Below are 19,981 nucleotides of genomic sequence, written 5' to 3' on the forward strand. Positions count from 1 at the left end.
TCCCGTCCTCTCCTCTTGTTGCTTCCTCCTTTTGCAGCAACATCTCCCCCTCCGACAGCAGAATAGTTAGATGCCGATGCATTCTGTGAGTGCCCCCCAGTCAAACACCTTGCGTATAGTCCTCTTTGATGAATAGCTCTTAGTCGTCCATGCCACAGAGCTGGAGCTTAAAGAAACAGTGATCTTCGGTCAGGTAGTAGGATACTCTTCATCCAGGGCCCAGCTTCGGGATTGGCTTTATTTCACGCTCCGCATTGGCACAACGTAGATTATGGAGGCGGTTTTGATGGGTCAAGGGATCTTCATGGATGACTCACCTCGGCAAACACAACTTATGAGCTAATGGTCAGTTCACCCTACGCTTCCACGAAGGGGGTCATCTACATGGTCTCCTAGTATAGTGGTTTCACAGTGGAGGCTTTCGTGCTCCACAACAGGTTCCTTAGATACCTGATCACCCTACTCTTCCTCAGAGGGCTCGGACTGGTGATAGAGTATCGCCATTTAGTGGAAGACTTTGGACGGCTCATCGGCACAGTTCTTCCCGCCTCTTTCGTGGACACAGTGACAGTCTTAGGAGTCCCAAAGGTACGGGTGATAGTGAAAGAGACAAAGAATATACCACAATTTCTAGAGATTGGGGCAAGCCGACACTCTTTCAGGAAGTAGGTTATTGTGACTGGGCAGCTAGGGCAGTGCTTGCATTGCCATGACTTTGGGCATCAGGCAGTAGAGTGCACATGCTTCAGAGCCAAGGCGGCCTCGCCAACAGGTCCACAGGTGGATGCGAACGGCTTTACATGGGTCCAGAGATGACAGAGAGGGAGACGGCAGGGGGACGCAACCATCCCCTTAGACATAGCCATGGCAGCAAGGTCCAGGAGGCCGAGCGTTGCCCCCCGGCAAAACGCCATGTGGTCCCCCCCTCCCTGCCCCACCCGATAGGACTAGAGGCCTATACACTCACCACCCCACGGAGGTGTCACAGGCCACCTCACTTGAAGACCCACACCTCCCACACCCTCTCATCTCCCCTCCCTCCCCCCTCCCTCCCCCCACCCCACCTTACACCCGCCTTGCGCACTTGACCACCCCTCTATCCTTCCCCTCCCCGCCGACCACCTCCTCTTATCCCCACCTAGTACGGGCAACCCACCCTCCGCCCATCCCGCCCGGCCCCACCCTTTCCACACAACCACCAGTTCGTGTGCCCATGCTGCCCGGCACACCTTCTCGAGAAAGGCATTGCTGCTACCACAAGAGTTTTTTCGTAGCGGGCCGTGGTCCTACCTGAGAGTTGTGGAGTGTGAAGAGTTCCCACTATCCCTGGAAGTGGGAATCTTCGTGGTATGCAAGTCAAGGAGCGGTAAGGTCCATCTACTAGCACCGTTGGATGGACAAACTATGCTTTCTTCCTTCATACCTCTCATACGAGAGACTGGAAGACGCCTCAGATAGAGGAGGAGATGAAGAGCCAGGTGGCAGATCACATCTCCTAGTGGATGGGAGGACTGATACTTTTCTCCCAGTAGTGGCCAGGTTGCATAATGGATATCAACTAGTGGATTGGGGCCAAGGTCCCACATTTGAGCATTATCTTTTGAGCCCCCCCCCCCATAGTGGAGAGCTCTGATGGATGTGATCGAGTGGCCCTTGACACAGGTGGCTTGATTCTACCAGTGTACATAGTCTCATCTCTCAGCCTGGTTGATAGATGCCTTAGTGGTACCACTAGACACATCCATCACCCCCATGGTTCCTACCATGGGGGAATGGAGTTCATCGTCCAGGCAAGCAGCAAAGCATATCTGCATGCCTCATAGCTCCTCTTCTTTGTCAGCAGTCTCCACATCGAATAGATGCTTGTTCGATCAGTCACAGGTTTCCTTATGAGCTTACATCTTGCATCCTGGAATGTGAATAGCCTCCACTATAGTGGAGCACGTGGTTTTAGGAAGTCGATCGTTTGACATGAACTGCAGCTTGCCCTGGCCGAACGGATCGACATCTTACTGTTAGAGCAGCACAAGCTCACTCCTACCCAAGCCCACCGGGTAGGGAAGGTACTCTTGGGCAAGTCACACACTTACTAGGAGCACTTCATCGATGCCCATGACAGGAGTGGAGGGGCATGTACCTTGATCGGCCCGAGCCTCACTTCCTGTGTACCGGACCATGGGATGATTGTGACAGGGAGGGTTCTATGTCTCACTTCCTCAAATCACGTGTGAGTGGGTTATGCGGCCTGTGACTTCCAGTGAGAGAAGAGACGGAGTTGTTAGGCTCAGAGTATACAGATGATACAACATTTTACATAGAGGACGATGAGTTGATGCTGGAGAGAGTGAGACTAGATCTCGAGGTGTTCTGGTACTGTAGTAGGAGCAAAAATCAACTGGCGGAAGTCGGTTGGTTTCCTTACAGACTCGGACTCTAGTATGGAGTGGGGCGTCCACTTGGGATTTAGATGGGTGTGCAGAGGGCAGATTGTTCGTTACCTAGGGGTCTAGGTGGGACTCGACATCACTCCGGCCTAGCAGTTTCTTCCAGTCCTTGACTCTATTTGGAGGAAGTTGACCTACTGGAGTACTGCTTGCCTTTCCTTAGGGGGCTGAGCCCTGGTGGTCAACCACGTCCTCCTAGTGATGGCTTGGTACATCGCCTCATGTTGGTGCTTCTCCTCATCTTGAGTAGATCAGCTTTGCCGCCTAGTGCGGAATTTCCGCTGGGCCGGGTCGGATGGTTCCAAGGACTCTTGGGCCAAGGTGGCATGGGTGGCCATCATCCAACATTGGTTAGAGTGAGGGCTTGGGATCATTGAACCAAAGCATTAGAGTATGGCCCTTTTGGGCAACCTTGTAGTCCACGGTCTCACACTAGGAGGGCAGACGTGGAAGGTCCTATTGCATGAGGGTCTCCAGGAGTGTAGACCAAGACTTGGCAGGGATTAGAGACCCTGTCCTTGAGATGGATCTTCATGATGGCCCAGATCACGCTCCCTAGATTCCCCTTCCTACGTAGCCTACTTCGTGTGTGGTAGGGCTTGCGTAAGGCCCTAATTCAGAGCCCCCCAGATTGCCAGGAGGAGATAGATTGCCAGCCGGTAATCTAAAATCCCCAAGTTAGAGATTAGGAGGGGGTATAGATCGGCGAGCACCACTACATCCAGTGGGCTGGTTGGGAGGCCGGCCCGGCTCGCACCATCAGGACCTGGTAGGATGTATACAGGTTGGTGGACGAGGAGGTGTTGCAACGGGTATCAGGTTGCCAGAGAGGAGTCGAGTTGAGGAGAAGGGAGATTGGTAAAACAATACCTTAGTAGTGGCTTGACTCCTCGGTACGAGAGCTAGTAGAGCTCGGGGAGGTATGGGCCGCTAAGTTTTCACCGACAGGTATCCCCCTACAGGTGGCAGGTAGAGTGGGCGGCTCCCTACATGGGACTTTGTCCACCGTACAGGAGGGGGGGTGTGTGGCCCTTGATAGAGAGCAGTAGGATGAGGGGATAGCTATCCTTTCGTGGAGGAGGATTTGGGTGGTTGGCCTTCAGGGGAAGACATGGCGTTTGGACCCCTATGTTTTCTGGAAGGAGCTTTGGGAGTGGCACCTTTGGATTTGGGAGGGTAGGCCACTTGATGAGCTGGAGTGGGATTCAAGAGAGTGGCTATAGCTGGCCAACCACTGCGGTCTCCAAGAATCCACCAAGGTTCTTGGAGTACATAGTTAGGATTGACAGGCACGTGCTGATGCAGGAGGACATGGATTGGGCACTGTCATGTAGCAGGTATTGGGCAGAGCACAGCATCATGGATGCTTTCCGACGGACTTTCTGGTGCTGCCTATGGGACAACTCGAGATAGAGGAGGGTATCATATTTCGTATAGTTGGTGGCATATGGAGGCCTGGCGGTTGGGAGTAGGTTAGCCTATATGTAGAAGGATGGAGGACGTAAATGCTGCCTACAACAGTTTCTGGAAACTCCAAAGCACTGACTTTGGTCGTGTGAGGCGGCATAGCTAGTGTGGAGAGGAGCATGCCGCATCCTCCGCCGCATAGCACCCAGCCTTGGATGTATCTCATGGGGAGCTTTTTGTTGGCGGCAGTTAGCCAGGGTTGTCACCTTCTGTATGAGGCTGGGATGCAGTACACGATCTTCCTTATTGAGGTTGGGTCGTGTGTAGTAGCCGGCTTGGAGGCGCTACCCATCCGCCAAGTACTGGAGCGCACAATAGACTGCTCTAAGGTATGGGAGATCGTAGGGAGTTTCATTGGATGGCACATCTAGAAGGCACGGTGTTACTTTGCAGCCGATGGGACCAAGTGCAAGGTGAGTCTCGAGCTCGTTAGGAGCTCCATTTTCACTTCATGCACACTTGGGGCTGCCAGGACTTGTTTTTTGTGATGCAAGCAGGTAGCCCCAAATGGCGATACACCCCCCGTCCATGGTTTCTTGCCCCCATCCCCCCTAGACCGCCCTGAGAGGCCTATATATTTGATATATCTGTGACTCTACATCAGCTCCAGCTAGTCTGTTAAGCATGAGTACTTCTTTGTATTCAGCGTTTTTTCGGGAGTAATATAATTAGCCACACTTTATTTGCAAAAAAAAAAACCTTTAAGATTCAAGCACAAACAAGGCATTCGGCCCTAATATCATCTTTCAGAAAACATTCCTTTATCCCCATGGCAACTTGTCATCACAGACCCCTGCCATGAATTTACCATAAATCACAAGCACTTGGAATAATCATCCAAACAACAATTTCAATAAATAGCTGAATGTAAAGGCACGTTTGAACAACCAATGAAACCAATTGTATTTTTTCAACAATGCAAGAATAGACGCAATAACATTTTCATCGCATATTCACTCTTCCCCTTGGGATCTAAGAGTGATACCATGCAAAATTTTACTTAACACTTTGGCTAAGGCATAAGTTATGCTCTCATACAACTATACAAGATGCAAGTTTTATTGACTGTCAACCCAACATTCTTCCCAACAAGTATAAAAGTATCGGTCTTTCCTTTGGCTTAGGGTTTCCTAATCCTTGAGCTCTCTACTTCTTTGAGGCCTGGAATTGTTGTTTGCATCTAGCCCAACCCCGAATAGGATTGATAAACATAGTAGCTATCGGACGGATCTAAAGGCATCCTAGTTTTAATCCTTATGATCATTGTTTGTACTAACTATGCACATCCTCAAGATCCCAATCTATTAAATATGAGTTATCAGTTCATGTTATTAGCGAGAGCTTAGGCAAAGATCTTAAAGTTTTGAGGATGAATTTATTTTAGACTAGGCTACTTGCCTTGCAATCCATCAGGTGTGCAAGTTGCAATATATACCTTCAAAGTGATGAAAACACACCTACGATTGCGAGGACAGAAAGACGCCAATGCTTGAAGCCTTATATGCTATTTATGAATTTATCGCATAGCATCTAAATGCAATTAACTTCTCTTGATACATGCATTTGGGAAACTCAATCCTTCGAATAATCAAGACGAAGCTTATCTTTTTCAACGAACTATTCTCATGTGGTAAAGTTCGGAACCTAGCGTATCGCATGCAGGAATCAAGCAAGAATCTATCAATTTGGAGATTTATTACTTATGAGAGTTGCTGTAGTTGGATTGATAGTGATACCCTCGCTCGAAGCTTCGTTGCATTGGTTGTAGGACCCCCCCACTCGACATTCTTTGCTTGGGGGTCATTCTCGATCTTTCTTGCTTTAAATGCGATCCCCACAATACTTCAGCCGCCTCTTTCTCAAATAGCAAGGGCCAATTGGAGGGAAATTAGGCTTGCGGACAACCTCGTAGGAGAAGGTGGGGGGAGCAAGTGCGTGTGATCACCCTCTAAGGAGGGGAAAAGAAGGAGGAACCTTCTAGAAGGTTCTCTCTCTCTCTCTCTCTCTCTCTATGCGTGCAGACGGCAACACACATCTTTATCACTTGGGGTCACAAGATTCTTGGTTGTCTTAGGTAGGATTTTTCCCCTTAGACCAAATTGCCCTAGGATCCTTGTAGCATACCAAAGTGGTCCTTTATCTCGAAAACTCTGTTTCCGAATTGTCCTCTTTTTAGATCTAGACTGAGATCCATGGATGATCGGCTTTGCTTGTAATACTAAGGCATACTCCCAAGCTTTGACATTCTGGTAAGACCCAATCTATATTAGCTGAGAAGAAACAACTTAAGAGAAATTCATTGCAAGTTATAACTGTCATTCCTTGCTAAAGTATCTATAATCACTCATAAGTTCTAAGCTCAAAATTAATGCAACTCATATTACTCGGGTTATCTGTAGTTACAAGAGTAAGGTTTATTCCAATACATGTATTACATGTTGCTAAAATTTTTCTAGGATCCTAATCAACCTAAAGAGGTGTAGTGGGTTCTAGGTCTTCGTCTTCATCTGATTCCTCTATATATCCATAGACTGCACCTGTGTAGCTTCATTTCCTTGGAGGTTCAATGTCTTCCGTACTTAAGTCAAGGTAGTTTGCTTGGACATGCCCTAGCTCATTGTAGTGGAAGTATCGACAGTCGGGACATCTCCTACAAATGTGTCCTATCTCTCCGCATGTGTGGCATTTCTTGTCCTGATCTTGGGAATCATCTTTGTCACAATTGCCCGATTTAAGCTCTTGGATGATTGGCTTTGCCCGAAGTAATGCATCTTGCAAGTCCATTGGACGCATTGCTTCAAGATGGTGGTTCAAAGGAGTGTTCAGGCCATGGCAAAACTTGGATACTTACTGCGCAATATCCATAGGTGGTGCGTATTTTAGTAGGGTTACAAACTTTGAGTAGTAGGCTTTCAAGGTTAAGTTCAGCTGCTTTAGCTCGAAGAATTCATTCATCCTTAAAGTCTGGTAGGTTGGCAGAGGTATCGTCCGCGTACAACATTTTTCAGCTGGAGTCCAAGTGACAGTGGCTTAAAAAATACCTTGATCTTTGCACCATTGCTTTCACCATATCCGAGCCTGGTCAACTAACTTAAGTTTGCCTATCATTGCTTGATTGGTAGAAGCAGTCCCCGCAACGGAGAAATAATCATTCATCGACTCAATCCATATCTCCGCCTCTGCTACGATGTCTATTCCTTTTTCACCAAACTCGGATGCCTTAATTTGCTTGAGAATGAATTTCTTGATCTCTTGCATGTCAGCGTTCGTGGGTGCAGAAGGTGCTTGACAATTAAGCCATACCACTTAGGTTATTCTGTTTAGGATATGCCTATGAACCATATATTAATCAATGACACCTCATTACGAAGTTTCGCTCTGATACCAACTGTAACGTACCCGCCTATTGGTTGTCTAGGCACGTTTTTAGCAGTCCATCGAGAGACAAATCTAAGCGATGTCGCTCAGCACTCCCATGGAATGTTACAGGGTTTGTCGCTTGGGGTTTCTCGAGTCCACCTTGCAACGGAACGTTCACGGCCGAACCCACTGCGATCGACCTGAAATCCAGGTTCCTAGTGGTTAAGGTCTCCTGACAGCATTCTAGTGTTGGGTCTTGGATATCCTACCTTACGAAGAGATACCCAAGTCGAAGCAGATCCATGTTGCACTTGGTTCAAAGAGAATGGGAAATGAGAGGGATGCGCCGCTTGACCTCTCTACCCGTAGGGCATAGTCCCATTCCGGTCCCCTAAAACGATATGAATCGATGTTCTAACCTAACAATTTCTAAGGGTTGGACGTTGATAAAACCTTATGAGAAGCCTCCTAGTTCTTTGAGACCACCTTGCCATAGGACGGACCCATCGGGGGTTCCACCCACCCGCTTCCCTTAGTAAGCGTTCTTTAGTTATTTAATTAGGTCCTATCACATTTATGAGTGACATTTAAAATCAGCTTCCTTAATTAAGCATTTTAGGGAACATGGTTTGTTCACGTATCTTATACCACGGACACGAAAACAGAGCAGGCAATCCTTTTTACAAATAAGTTCCTTAACTTATCTTCAAGTTAATCTTTGTCTCCTTCCCATATAAGAGAAATTATATATCCCTTCTGCCCTGCAGATGTACTTGGTCCAAATCACATGGCACCATAATTTCCATCCTTTGTCTAGAATAGGATCTTCCAATGCCACAGACATTGGAGCTACGGCAGTCTTCAACTCCGTTCTGGACTTGGCAAGAGGTGTCCAGAGTTCCACCTGACCCACAAGCTGCCTAGGAGTGAAACACCATTTCCATGGTTGACCCTTTCACCACTTGACCTTCGGCCCATGAATTGAGCAGTGCCCTTCTCGGGTTGATCCACAGTGCGATCTTGGAGGTGATCCACCCATGCAAAATATCATTTCCTTAATTAAATCATTTAAGATTCAAGCATAAACAAGGCATTCAACCCTAATATCATCTTGCAGAAAACATTCCTTTATCCCCATGGCAACTTGTCATCACAGACCCTTGCCATGAATTTATCATAAATCACAAGCACTTGGAATAATCATCCAAATGACAATTTCAACAATCAGCTGAATGTAAAAGCATGTTTGAACAACCAACGAAACCAATTGTATTTTTCCAACAATGCAAGAATAGACGCGATAACATTTCCATTGCATATTCGCTCTTCCCCTTGGGATCTAAGAGCGATACCTTGCAAAATTTTACTTAACACTTCAGTTAAGGCATAAGTTAGACTCTCATACAACTATACAAGATCCAAGTTTTATTGACTGCCAACCCAACATTCTTCCCAACAAATATAAAAGTATCGGTCTTTCCTTTGGCTTAGGGTTTCCTAATCCTTGAGCTCTCTACTTGCCTTTGAGACTTAGAGTTGTTGTTTACCTCTAGCCCAACCCTGAATAGGATTGATAAACATAGTAGCTATTGGATGGATCTCAAGGCATCTTAGTTTTAATCCTTATGATCGTTGTTTGTGCTAACTATGCACATCCTCAAGATCCCAATCTATTAAATATGAGTTATCAGTTCATGTTATTAGCAAGAGCTTGGGCAAATATCTTAGAGTTTCGAGAATGAATTTCTTTTAGACTAGGCTACTTGCCTTGCAATCCATTAGGCGTGCAATTTGCAACATATACCTTCAAAGTGATGAAAACACACCTACGATTGCGAGGACGGGAAGACGACAATGCTTGGAAGCCTTATATGCTGTTTATGAATTTATCGCATAGCATCTAAATGCAATTAACTTCTCTTGATACATGCATCTAGGAAACTCAATCCTTCGAATAATCGAGATGAAGCTTATCTTTTTCAACTAACTATTCTCACGTGGTAAAGTTCGGACCCTAACATATCGCAAGTGGGAATCAAGCAAGCATCTATCAATTTGAGATTTATTACTTATGACCGTTACCATAGTTGGATTGATAGTGATACCCTCACCTGAAGCTTCGTTGGATCCTCCCCCCTCCCCCCTCGCACTCGAAATTCTTTACTTGGGGGCCCTTCTCGATGTTCCTCACTTTAAATGCGATCCCCACAAGACTTCAACCGCCTCTTTCTCAAATAGCGGGGGCCAATTTGGTGGAAATTAGGCTTGTGAACAACCTCGAGGGAAAAGGGGGGGAAGAACAAGTACGTGTGGTCACCCTCTAAGGAGGGGAAAAGGAGGAACCTTCTAGAAGGTTCTCTCTCTCTCTCTCTCTGTGTGATGTGCCCAATGACATCCCATTCCTCTCCTTTATTGGCACCGGGGGGGGGGGGGGGGGGGTGTGGAGTGGTGGTGGTGGTGCCGTCTGCATGGCGGTGCTACAGCGGACTGGTTGAGAAGGTTAGGGAGGGGTGATAGGCCATGTGGCCTCCCCATCCATTGTCATTATCATCCTCTTCATCGTCTTCTCCATCGTCCACGTTGCCATGTGCCTCCTCCCTCCTCCACGTCGCCTCCTTTTCTCCTCCCCCCCGCCACCTGTTCGGTGACAACGGGGGGGGGGGGGGGGTTTCCTATGGGGGCCAGGGATATTACAAGAACAATAGCAATAGAGCTGTCAATATGAGTGAATTGTTGGGTGGTACTTATCTCTCAGCTGGGGTTTGAGGTGCGATGGTGGTGGCAGTCCATCCTCCAAAGCAAGCACCATCGGGGACCTACACACAAGGGTATCCACCCCATGCATATGAAGCCCCAAAGATTACTCAGATGGCCATACAATTTGCCCAAATGCCTATGCCTAATGGGCTATGCACCCTCTGTCATGCTTTACCACCTTCGATGGGTCAACCACCACAAGTGACCATGCCAAGCACCTTGGTGCTACATATAGTACCGGGCCTGTCTACCCAACACAACCCACACATCCAACACATCATTCCTCCTTCCATTCTTCTGCCATAGCCAAGAATGCATTTAGTGACAACACTTGCTTCAATGGGTCAAATTTCATCACTTGGTCAAATCTTATGTGGCATATTTTGGACTTGCAAGATTTGTAGGACCTTGTTGGCGGGTTGAACTACCCCTGTTGGTCCTCTTATAGGGTTGGCTGCTCTTGGAAGAGTAGAGTGCCACTGCCAAGGTTCCTTGGATTTCAAATGTATCTACCCTAAAAAAAGTTTTATATTTTTTACTCTACCTAGGAAACATGATAGTTCCTTGAATTTCAGGTGTATTTATTTTCGTCTCACAAGCTCATTTCGCCTCTCCTAGAGGTTAAAAATAACTTTCTTTCTCTCTCAACACAATTACACATCCAAACACATTTCTTTTCTAACAATTTGAAGTGCTGATTGGCTAATAATTGTTCATGGTAAACTTGACACTCAGACTTGGCTGTGGATGAGACAAGAACAACCATTTGTTTTCATGAAAGCGGGTAGTTGCTTCCATCTAAAATCATGGGTGAGTATACAAGCTCTCTTTGCTTGTGGGATCAGCTTTATCCACATGCTGGTATATACTACAAAGTGACTCATCCTCTTCATTCTATTCTTTAAAAGAAATATTGACAGCAATCACAAGTTGTTCTTGATTCTGCAGTTGGAGAAGCATTTGGAGTGCCTGAGAAATCTGGTCAAAACTGCATCATTCAAAAACTGGTTCAAAGGCCGAAGAAACAGAAATTCATAACACAAAATGCTCGATTGCAAGCAGCCTTGTCTGTTGCAAGTGTAGCTGCAGCGATAGCTGCTGTTACAGCTGGAACAGCAGCTTCAGCATCAAATGAAAGAGATGCAAAGCTAGGCTTAGCTTTGGCCTCAGCTGCTGCATTAGTTGCAGCCCAGTGTGCTGATTTTGCAGAGGATGTTGGTTCTGATCATCATGCTGTTACTGAATCTATGAGATCTGCTGGACAAATAAAGTTTGCTGAAGATATCATAAATCTGACTGCTTCTGCTGCCTCCTGCAAGTAGATGCATCTACACCATGTCAAGCCTAAAATCAACGTTTCAGATCTCTCAATCATTCATATCCTCTCGGAAAGCTTTAAAATTAGGTATATGTGATAGCGGCAATCATATAATATGTCTGTTACCAATGGTCAGTCCAGGAGAGGGACTTGAATCTAGCCCAAGGAACCGTAAACTATATCCCCAAAAGTGCCTGTAATCTGAATCTTGATAATGAGACAAAAACCAGGTAAGTACCTCAAAACACGGCTCTCCATTAGGTGGTCCATAAGGAGCTCCCAGTATTAGTGGAGAAGCAGAAGATAAGTACGTATGAGTGTAGTCTCAAAATCTTCTGATAAGTTCATGATCAAAGGGAGCTGGTTCATGTCACAGTTTATCCAAGTCCTTTCATATTGTTTCTTTATAATTTTTGACCTGGAAGAATTTATTTCTTGGTGTTGAATCCAGACAGGGAGTAACTAGGTGGCCAAACATGGGTTATAGAAGTTCTCCCTTGGCAGCAGATGTGCTACTGAAATCAAGTTGTATGTCGGAGACATTAAAAACATGGATGAATGAAATCAAGTTGTATGTGGCAGATGTTACTGACATGGATGCATGAAACACCATGGAGGGATGCAGACAGCATAGTTTGTGCGCATGCAGTTCACATGTCACATGTTCTTCACTAGCACACCATAGAATAGGATAAGGATGGATCAGGTTGCAAGCATGCGATATGTCTGCTTCTTTATTACCACAAGCCTACAACAGTTCCAATTAAGAGCATTCATGATAATTTACTCAACGTATCCATCTTTTCTTCCGAAAATGTAAATATAGTAACTCTGTGTGACCAATCCAAACTATCTGTTATACATTTTTAAAGCATGGCATGGCATGAAATTTATAATCATCAGAACTTTGGAATGTTATCTTAGTTATTGAAAGCCAGATATATCATCACTAGTTTACACCTCTTCAAGGCCAAAACTTTGCTGTTTGTGAGATAAGAAAGTTGCATTAGAGATCATGAATTCAAAAGACCTGTAATGGTGTTGCAGACTCGCAAACAGTGAGACACGCCTCAAAGCTGCAAAGTGAAGCATGCATACATGCAGCTGTTTCACCCTGTGAGAGACAGAATAGTCCATTTGGTTGTAGCTCTGCTTTTGATGATAGCGAGGCTGAATGCCACTACAGTTATGAAGTTCTTGCTAGGGGCTCTTACTTTTTTGTGCGGTACAATAAAAGTAAGTGCAGGTATAGATTGCAATGGGAGTTAATAAAGATAAAGCTTCAGTTAGTCAGTTCAGTATTGATGCTGTCTACTATCTCCCATTTTTGTGACTGTAGGTGAGCTGCACTGGAGATTCGTACGTATGCTGCTTGATCGACATAAACAAGTAACTGATTGTACTTGTTTCTGATAGTCTTTTAATATTGAAAGGTTTGAAATATGGTAAGCTCCTTAAGGTTCATACCCTGATGTTTCTTGTCTTGGTCTTGGATAATCCGTAGTAGTCTTTACAATGACAATAAAGGAAAACCACAAAGGAGGATGCTACTAGATTTTAGGCCTTTCCTTAAGATAGGAGTTTCAGGCTCTAGTAGTTGATGCTGCTTCGATATTCCATGCTGCTCCTTTCTGGCTAGAATGGTCTCATCCAGCAGCTATGTCAGCTTCTGAGACAGGATGGCATGCAGCCCTCTTATTATCATTAAGAACAAATCTGGATTTGCAGCAGATGGAACACCACATATGACAGACATGTTTGGCTGTACAAGTCAATACATATTAATAAGTATTGACTGTAACAAACTGTGCTCTGGGTCAAGAGCCTAGGATAATCTGTGAACCTTAGTAGTCTAACTAGTCCACAAAACCCAGCATGTAGTTCATGGAAATGAATATTATTGGAAATATAGTCTGGCACTGTATCTACCAGTAACTTCAGGAAAAAGATTGTCTGCTATGGGGTACCTCCATAATATCAATCTTGTCTGCTATGGGGTACCTCCATATATATCAATCTTGCTGTTGCAAATGGGGCTTTCTAACATTTCCCAAGAGCGAGAATTCGCACCAGGACTTCAACAGAAGAACTCCTTGATTATGAGAGCTTTTCATTGATCAAACACTGTTTTAAGAATTTAAGTTTAAGATTCTCTCTCTGATTTGCAAAGAAGCAGAAAGCAACATTGAAAAGCACTTAGCAGCACATAACTCCAAGAGTGGCCCTTTTGGTATCATCATTGTTTTAAGTATCTAATATTTCGGTCTATTAGGGTGCTTAGGTGTCAAAAGAGCATGAAAGTCATGTTAAAGCCAGGGACTTAAAAATGCCTCACTCTGATTATGTTTTGGCCTAAAGGCCAAATCTTATACGAGCTTCCTACCAACAAAACATCTAGCATTAACACCTACAAAATCCCCCTTAAAAGATGCAGATATGTAAGGAACAGCAGGTCATTTTTGCATTTTTGGCACTTTTCTTCACTAGCCTCTATTCCAACTGGTGGTTACCGCACTTAGAATCCGCCTGACAATACTCCAGCAAGCATGATCACATTTGCTACTCCTATGATGGAAATTGTGCTTGTGCTTCAAATGAAGCTCTCTTTGTTTCACTTTGGGCCTACTGGTGGCCTAAGTGAATATCTTTTCTTCAATGTAGTGATGTTGCACACAGTCAAATTGTCCTAGCCAGAGGGGTAAGTGTGAGGGTGGAGTAAGTGTTTTCGTGGACTTGATGGTTGTCACAGCTAGTTCAGCTTTGTCAACTTAAACCAAATTCAAGGACAAAAGTTACAAAAGTTTTTCTGTAAAAGGACTTTGAGCATTGTTCTTGATTTGGAGCAGTAATGTGCAACGAGCTCCATGGCACTGATGCTAGGGTGTAACCCATTACCTCTCCCTATCCCCAGCTTGGAAGCTTTTTCTGGAGTTGAAATGGCTTTACACAGTATCAACCAGAGGAACAGTGATACAATGCTCTCAAATCTGTAATATCACTGGCACACATTCCAGCAAAAAGCCATCTCCTAACGAGCTTACTGATCAAGGTTATAGTGTTGGTTTAACAGTTGTGAAAGCAGAGGAGAGGCCAATTATCATCTAACTCAAAGATTTGAGAATTCTCTTATTAAAGTCCAGATGGGTTTCATTATCCTGCTTCCTTATTCTCTCCTTAATCAGGAGAAGATGTTCCTGTTTAGATTGTCCTGTTCCTTGATTCTGAAGTCGTGTTTCCGATTTTGTTATTAAAACCCAAAGATAAATATAAAGTTAAATACCTTTCTCAAAGAACTTGTTACCTGCAACCAGTTGGTTTTTATCCACCATTCAGTTGTTAATGTAGTTGTAAGCACATACCGTGTACTCTCGGGTTGGATACCTAAGATTAGGTAACGAATGTGTAACAATAAAGACCAGTTTTCATATGCTTTGAGCCTTCAACTTAGTTAGAGTTCATCTCTGATCCTTGCCACAATACTAACACCTTAAGATTTTTTCAATCCTCTATTTGACCACCTTTGGGGCCACAGAACAAGCCATTCCCCTCAAATCCACACTACAATGTCTCTTTTGAGCTCTTTGTGAAGAGGGTTATGTGTCCCAACTGTCACAATGAACTCTTTCACTGTCAGTAAAAGAGTTCACTGAAGGAAGCATGTGTACTGAAACTATCAGACATGATGACGTAACTGTGTCTAATATTTCATGTCCAACTTCCACCTGCTTAGTGTTAAATATGAAAATTTATGGTTCTCTGACTCATTGAGACACTGGTAGCTAAGCACTAATCTCTTAATTACTAATAGGATATGTTTCACCTTGATGTCATAAAGAATTGTATGCAGGTGATTTTGAAGCTCAGAAGTAAGCAATTGGCTGGCACCATTTCAAGAACAGAAAAAAGTTTCTCTGTGTGTGTGTGTGTGTGTGTGTGTGTAAAGGATCTGAAATTAAAGAATAATCATATGTACAAGAGGTTGTCTAGCTAGCATGGAAAACCCCATGTTCACCATTGCTTAAAAACATAACCCACAAAAGTCAGAAGTGTGATAGCAGGAAAGAGAAAACTTGCTGAAGTGCTTGAATAGTAAGAGATTCTCTCTCTCTCTCTCTCTCTCTCTCTCTCTCTCTCTCTCTCTCTGTGTAATGAGTAATTTGTATTAATTACATGAAAAATACAAGAGTCACGGCAGAGAGGAAGAAGAAACTACTGAATGCCAACCTCTTTTTTTTTCTGTAAAAGATATTTGTATTAATTACGAAAAAAATACAAGATTACATGATTACAAAATGCAGCATGGCTCTAGGCCATCGTGCATAGTATGATGAATGTACAAAGGAAGCAGAGTGGCTAAAGGGAGGTAGAAGAAACTGTAGTGTGCCAATCTCTCTCTCTCTCTCTCTCTCTCTCTCTCTCTCTCTCGCGCGCATGCACATGTGCAGATATACACAATTTGGTTTCTAATATTTTCTATATATGAAGGGATGAAAATACATAGACATTCACATCTACAAGAAAAGGTTGTAAATACTTCAAGGAAAGATTTGCCATTGGATGACCCTATTGAGCCATCATTTAAAATAAGAATATACTCATTATTCTTTGATAACTAAAATGCATAAACATATAATAACCCTAAGACATTGCACATACTTTTTAGGAAGGATATCATGTAGACAAGAAAGCTTCCACCAAAACTGTAGGAAAACCAAAAGATGAAATGCTAAGAAATCAAAAAGCGGGTCGAAATTGGTGCTAATTGTTGAGCCACGAAATTTAGGGTTTTCATTAACCCATAATTAAGTCATTCCTCTCAATGGCTTTGAACTCTTGGACTGTGTGCTCAAGGTTGATATGTTGAGCACAATCTTGCACCGCATAGCAATTGACTAGATGTACCCAAAATATTTGATGCTAGATGAAATTGCTCAAGTTGTGAGTGAAACTCAAGGATAAGACGTCGCATGAGCTTGCAATGCTATGGCTTTTTTGCTCTTTCAAAACTGGACTACCTCATATGAGAAATATTGGGGGTCAAGTTGGGGTTTTGACCCTTGAATAAGGTCCTACAAGCTTTGTGAATCCAAGACATGTCACATCAAATTTATTGAAGTTGTAAAGTTAGACCTATTGAAATGAGTCTTATCACTAAACACATTCTTGGTCGATACAAATGTATGGATGGTTGTGTGAGGATTCGGATAAATGGGTGGCATAGAATAAACATATGGGTGATTGGTGCTTTATGCAGCATTGAAGTGTGTAACATATGATGATTCTAGGTGTTTGCCCAAAGGAGGTGACTGACCAATTGGCCACCTATGAGAAGGAAGGGATGTGAGGGGCTTGATACCCATGGGTGGGATAACTTGCATGTAGGTTCCCATCAGGGCTTGGTTTAGGAGTGGAACTCCCACAATTGTAGCATTGACACGAGGGCTTGATATGCGTGAGTGGGAAACCCTAAGTGTAGGTCCCTATCAGGGCTTGGTTGGGGAGTGGAACTCCCACAATTCTAGCATTGACACCCCCCAACTGAGGGATAGGAATATGACCTATGAGTTACGTGCCCGATGGTGTGGTACCCCAATGTGGTGAATTGTGGATGTCTCAGTTGGTGTATGCAGCAGAAGCAAACAGATTTGTGACATGGGTGGGACAGGTGGAAATTAAATTGTAAAGAGTGAGTTTGATTGAATGAAGATGAAGCATCAAAAGTAATAATTAATTGGAATAAGCATGTGATGTAAAGGCATTACTTGACCTCTTTCTTCTGTAATCACCTCTTCTTTCATTTACATACTGGTATGGGTTTGGACCCTTATGATACCTTTCACCCATGATTTGAGGTTTAGAGGGGGGAATGAAAGAACTTGTAAAAGTTGTATCGTATGTACCGTGCACTATGTTTGGTGAAAGGATTGACATGGACAGCTCATGTTTTACAAATTGCTTTGTCCTCTTTTAGTAGGGGGTTCGTAATCTGCACCAACGTGGATCTGTAGTTGATGTGCAAGATCCTCCACGTTGTAAGTTTGCTCAGTCACTACAACACAATGCTGCCATACACGCGTCCATTACACGCGAAAAGTTACAGGCGCGTGTATGGTCGTTTATACTTACAGCAATATCGGGCGCGTGTATACATGCATGTAACAGCGCGTGTATAATTGCATGTGAGGGCGCGTGTATTTGCGCGTAAAAACTGTCATAATACACGCTCTGTTACACGCGACACAGAGCCTAACTACAGAAATCCATTTCTTTTCAAAACAGAAAACCATTAAGTTTTAAAAATGTCATTGTGCATTGCAGTGTTTACAAACCATTACAAAATCCCACTACATGCACTTACAACAACGTAATATATTGAAAAATATATCTTCATATGGTTATTGAAAGACAAAGTATACAATAGAAATGTCATGAATTTGGAACAATACAGTGATGGATTGGTTAGGGTTCGATCTCATCTTCAATAAGATCCATCCTTGCCAAACGATCAACATCAATATCCATTTGATCAATTTGTAAGGCTACGATTAAATTTATTCTACTATCGCTATTTTGCCCATTGATAATGGTACCGATGCCTTGATCATTCTCATCATCATCACCATCATCCTCAATGGAAGGGTCATCCTCATGATCGTGAGAAATGGCACGCTCATCCTCATTATCATGATCATCTACATTGGCATGTTCGACATCATCTTCTTCGCGGCTTGCCACATCCTCCATATGCTCCATATCAGTGAATGTATTATACATTACTTTGGAACGTGGTGCAATAGGGATGACATACCACCATTTACTGTCATGCACCATTGGCAGATAGATAACCTGCTCAAATACACATAATTCATTAATTAATTAGCATATCAAAAGTCAAGGGGTGCGCGAGCTTAGATATATATGTACATGAAACACATTTGTAAAAAAATGCATACCTGCTCACATTGTTGTGGCAATACGAGCCTATCTTTCTTTGTTTGCCAAAACTTTGTAGAGTCAATAGTTACATAGCCACTTGCATGGCGTTTTATCGTTGCGTTAGGCCCTTTTTCCACCACGTTCATTTGCCATTTGACATCCAAAACATACACAAAGAAGCGGCGAAAGTCAAGTCTGTATATGTCTTGGATTGTGCCACAATAATCATCAATTTTTCCATTGGCTCCCTCAAAGCTACTAATGACACCGCAATCTTGTGTATTCCTCTTTTCATCTATTCTTTGTGTTCGAAAATGCTTGCCTTCACACCATATAGCATTGAACATAGTGCACTGGACCAAAATATAAGCAATATCTATGTAAGCAATTAATGTGAATAAATATGAAAAGCCAATCACTTACAAAGAATGCAAATTTACATTTGTTCTATGTACCTTTAACATGCATCCTCGTGCATACTCCCATTCTTCCGCCGTGATATGCAGCCCCTCATCTCTCTCTGCTCTCTCCATTTCCTCATGCAACCAATCAACATGAATATCATTCGGAAGTGTTGCTAGATGCTTAGGGTACGCCTTACGAGAGCCATGTTGCCTCCGAAAGAGAGCTCTGTCTGCTTGCCTTTTTGTCTTTGCATCCTCGTATCTTGTAACCCATCTGCTCATCACATCACTATTAAGGATGCAAGTGAAATTAAGATCATCAATCAATGTTCTCTCAATTACTTTGCTCTGTCCTTTTCCTTGAGGCACAATAGACGTCATCCTCAAGTCCTCTTCATTGCTCCATAGTCGCGGCAAAGAGCTATCCACCTGATCAAGAAATTCTGATATATATACAAGAGACTCTTGTATCAACCAACCCTCAGCCATGCTTCCTTCGGGCCTTGCACTTTGCCTCACAAAGTCTTTTAAGGTCTTCATGAAGCGCTCTAGGAAGAACATCCAACGGGCATGCACAGTGCCACATAAAGCAATTTCATCCACTAAATGCACAATGAGATGTAGTTGACTTGTGAGAATGGTTCGCGGAAAAGTCTCCTCTACCATACAAACCACCTCCACTGCCATAACACGCGCATCATCCAATGTGGCTGGATCAATTGCTTTGGAACTAACATATCTGAAAAATAAATGCACAGTACGTTATACCTCATGCACATTCATTTTGCAAGGTATAATGAAGGGTGATCTTACATGGGATTTACATACCTCACAAGCTCGCCCATCTTATAAATACATCTTTTCAAACTCCTGTCTGCACAGTGGTCGATGCTAGTAGGTAGTATGAACTGTGCACATAAGAGCACATGTATATTTGAATTAGGGCATTACAAAATTTAATTTCAACCTACAATAATTGAAAAACACTTACTTGGAGCATCTTGTGCCAATCGTGGGACTTCAACCCATGTAGTTGCTCAACCCCTCTTTTCTTAGTGGTTGTAAACGCTCCCTTCAACGATCTCATGCATCTAGTGGGAGTACGCAAAGTGGTGATGGCTTGCTTTACCTGCTTCTCCTCCTTCTTTGATATAATCCAGGGAGCAGGCGGAAGACGAACGTGCCCACCCTCCTCTCGTGGCCAAGCTTGACGCATACGTCCTGCGACCTGCAAGTCCTCCCGTACGCTAACATTGTCTCTTTTACCAATAACATGTTCCCAAATACTAGATCCC

The 19,981-nt window shown here is 43.8% G+C and overlaps 2 protein-coding genes across 3 annotated transcripts in view; both read left to right on the plus strand.

Moving 5' to 3' along the window:
- Positions 1-9,793: 9,793 nt before the first annotated feature.
- Positions 9,794-11,484, plus strand: LOC148031735 (uncharacterized). Of its 2 annotated transcripts, XM_087685372.1 has the most exons (3): positions 9,795-10,099; positions 10,764-10,838; positions 10,977-11,484. In XM_087685372.1, exons 2-3 carry the CDS (start codon positions 10,835-10,837, stop codon positions 11,348-11,350), a joined length of 378 nt encoding a protein of 125 aa, XP_087541498.1. In that variant the 5' UTR covers positions 9,795-10,099; positions 10,764-10,834; the 3' UTR covers positions 11,351-11,484. The 2 variants fall into 2 exon arrangements, with proteins under 2 accessions (XP_087541499.1, XP_087541498.1); XM_087685373.1 differs by having other exon boundaries at positions 9,794-10,838.
- Positions 11,485-12,724: 1,240 nt separating this feature from the next.
- LOC148031736 (VAN3-binding protein-like) overlaps positions 12,725-19,981 on the plus strand; it is a 31,403-nt gene continuing 24,146 nt past the window's right edge. The window contains exons 1-2 of the mRNA XM_087685375.1: positions 12,725-12,735; positions 15,194-15,251. The gene's annotated coding sequence lies outside the window, so the exon portion shown is untranslated. The remainder of the gene's footprint in view (positions 12,736-15,193; positions 15,252-19,981) is intronic.

The sequence above is a fragment of the Lygodium microphyllum genome, chromosome 9 (assembly GCF_053477565.2).
Source record: "Lygodium microphyllum isolate KBCC chromosome 9, Lygodium_microphyllum_v1.1.10, whole genome shotgun sequence".
Taxonomy (NCBI): domain Eukaryota; kingdom Viridiplantae; phylum Streptophyta; class Polypodiopsida; order Schizaeales; family Lygodiaceae; genus Lygodium; species Lygodium microphyllum.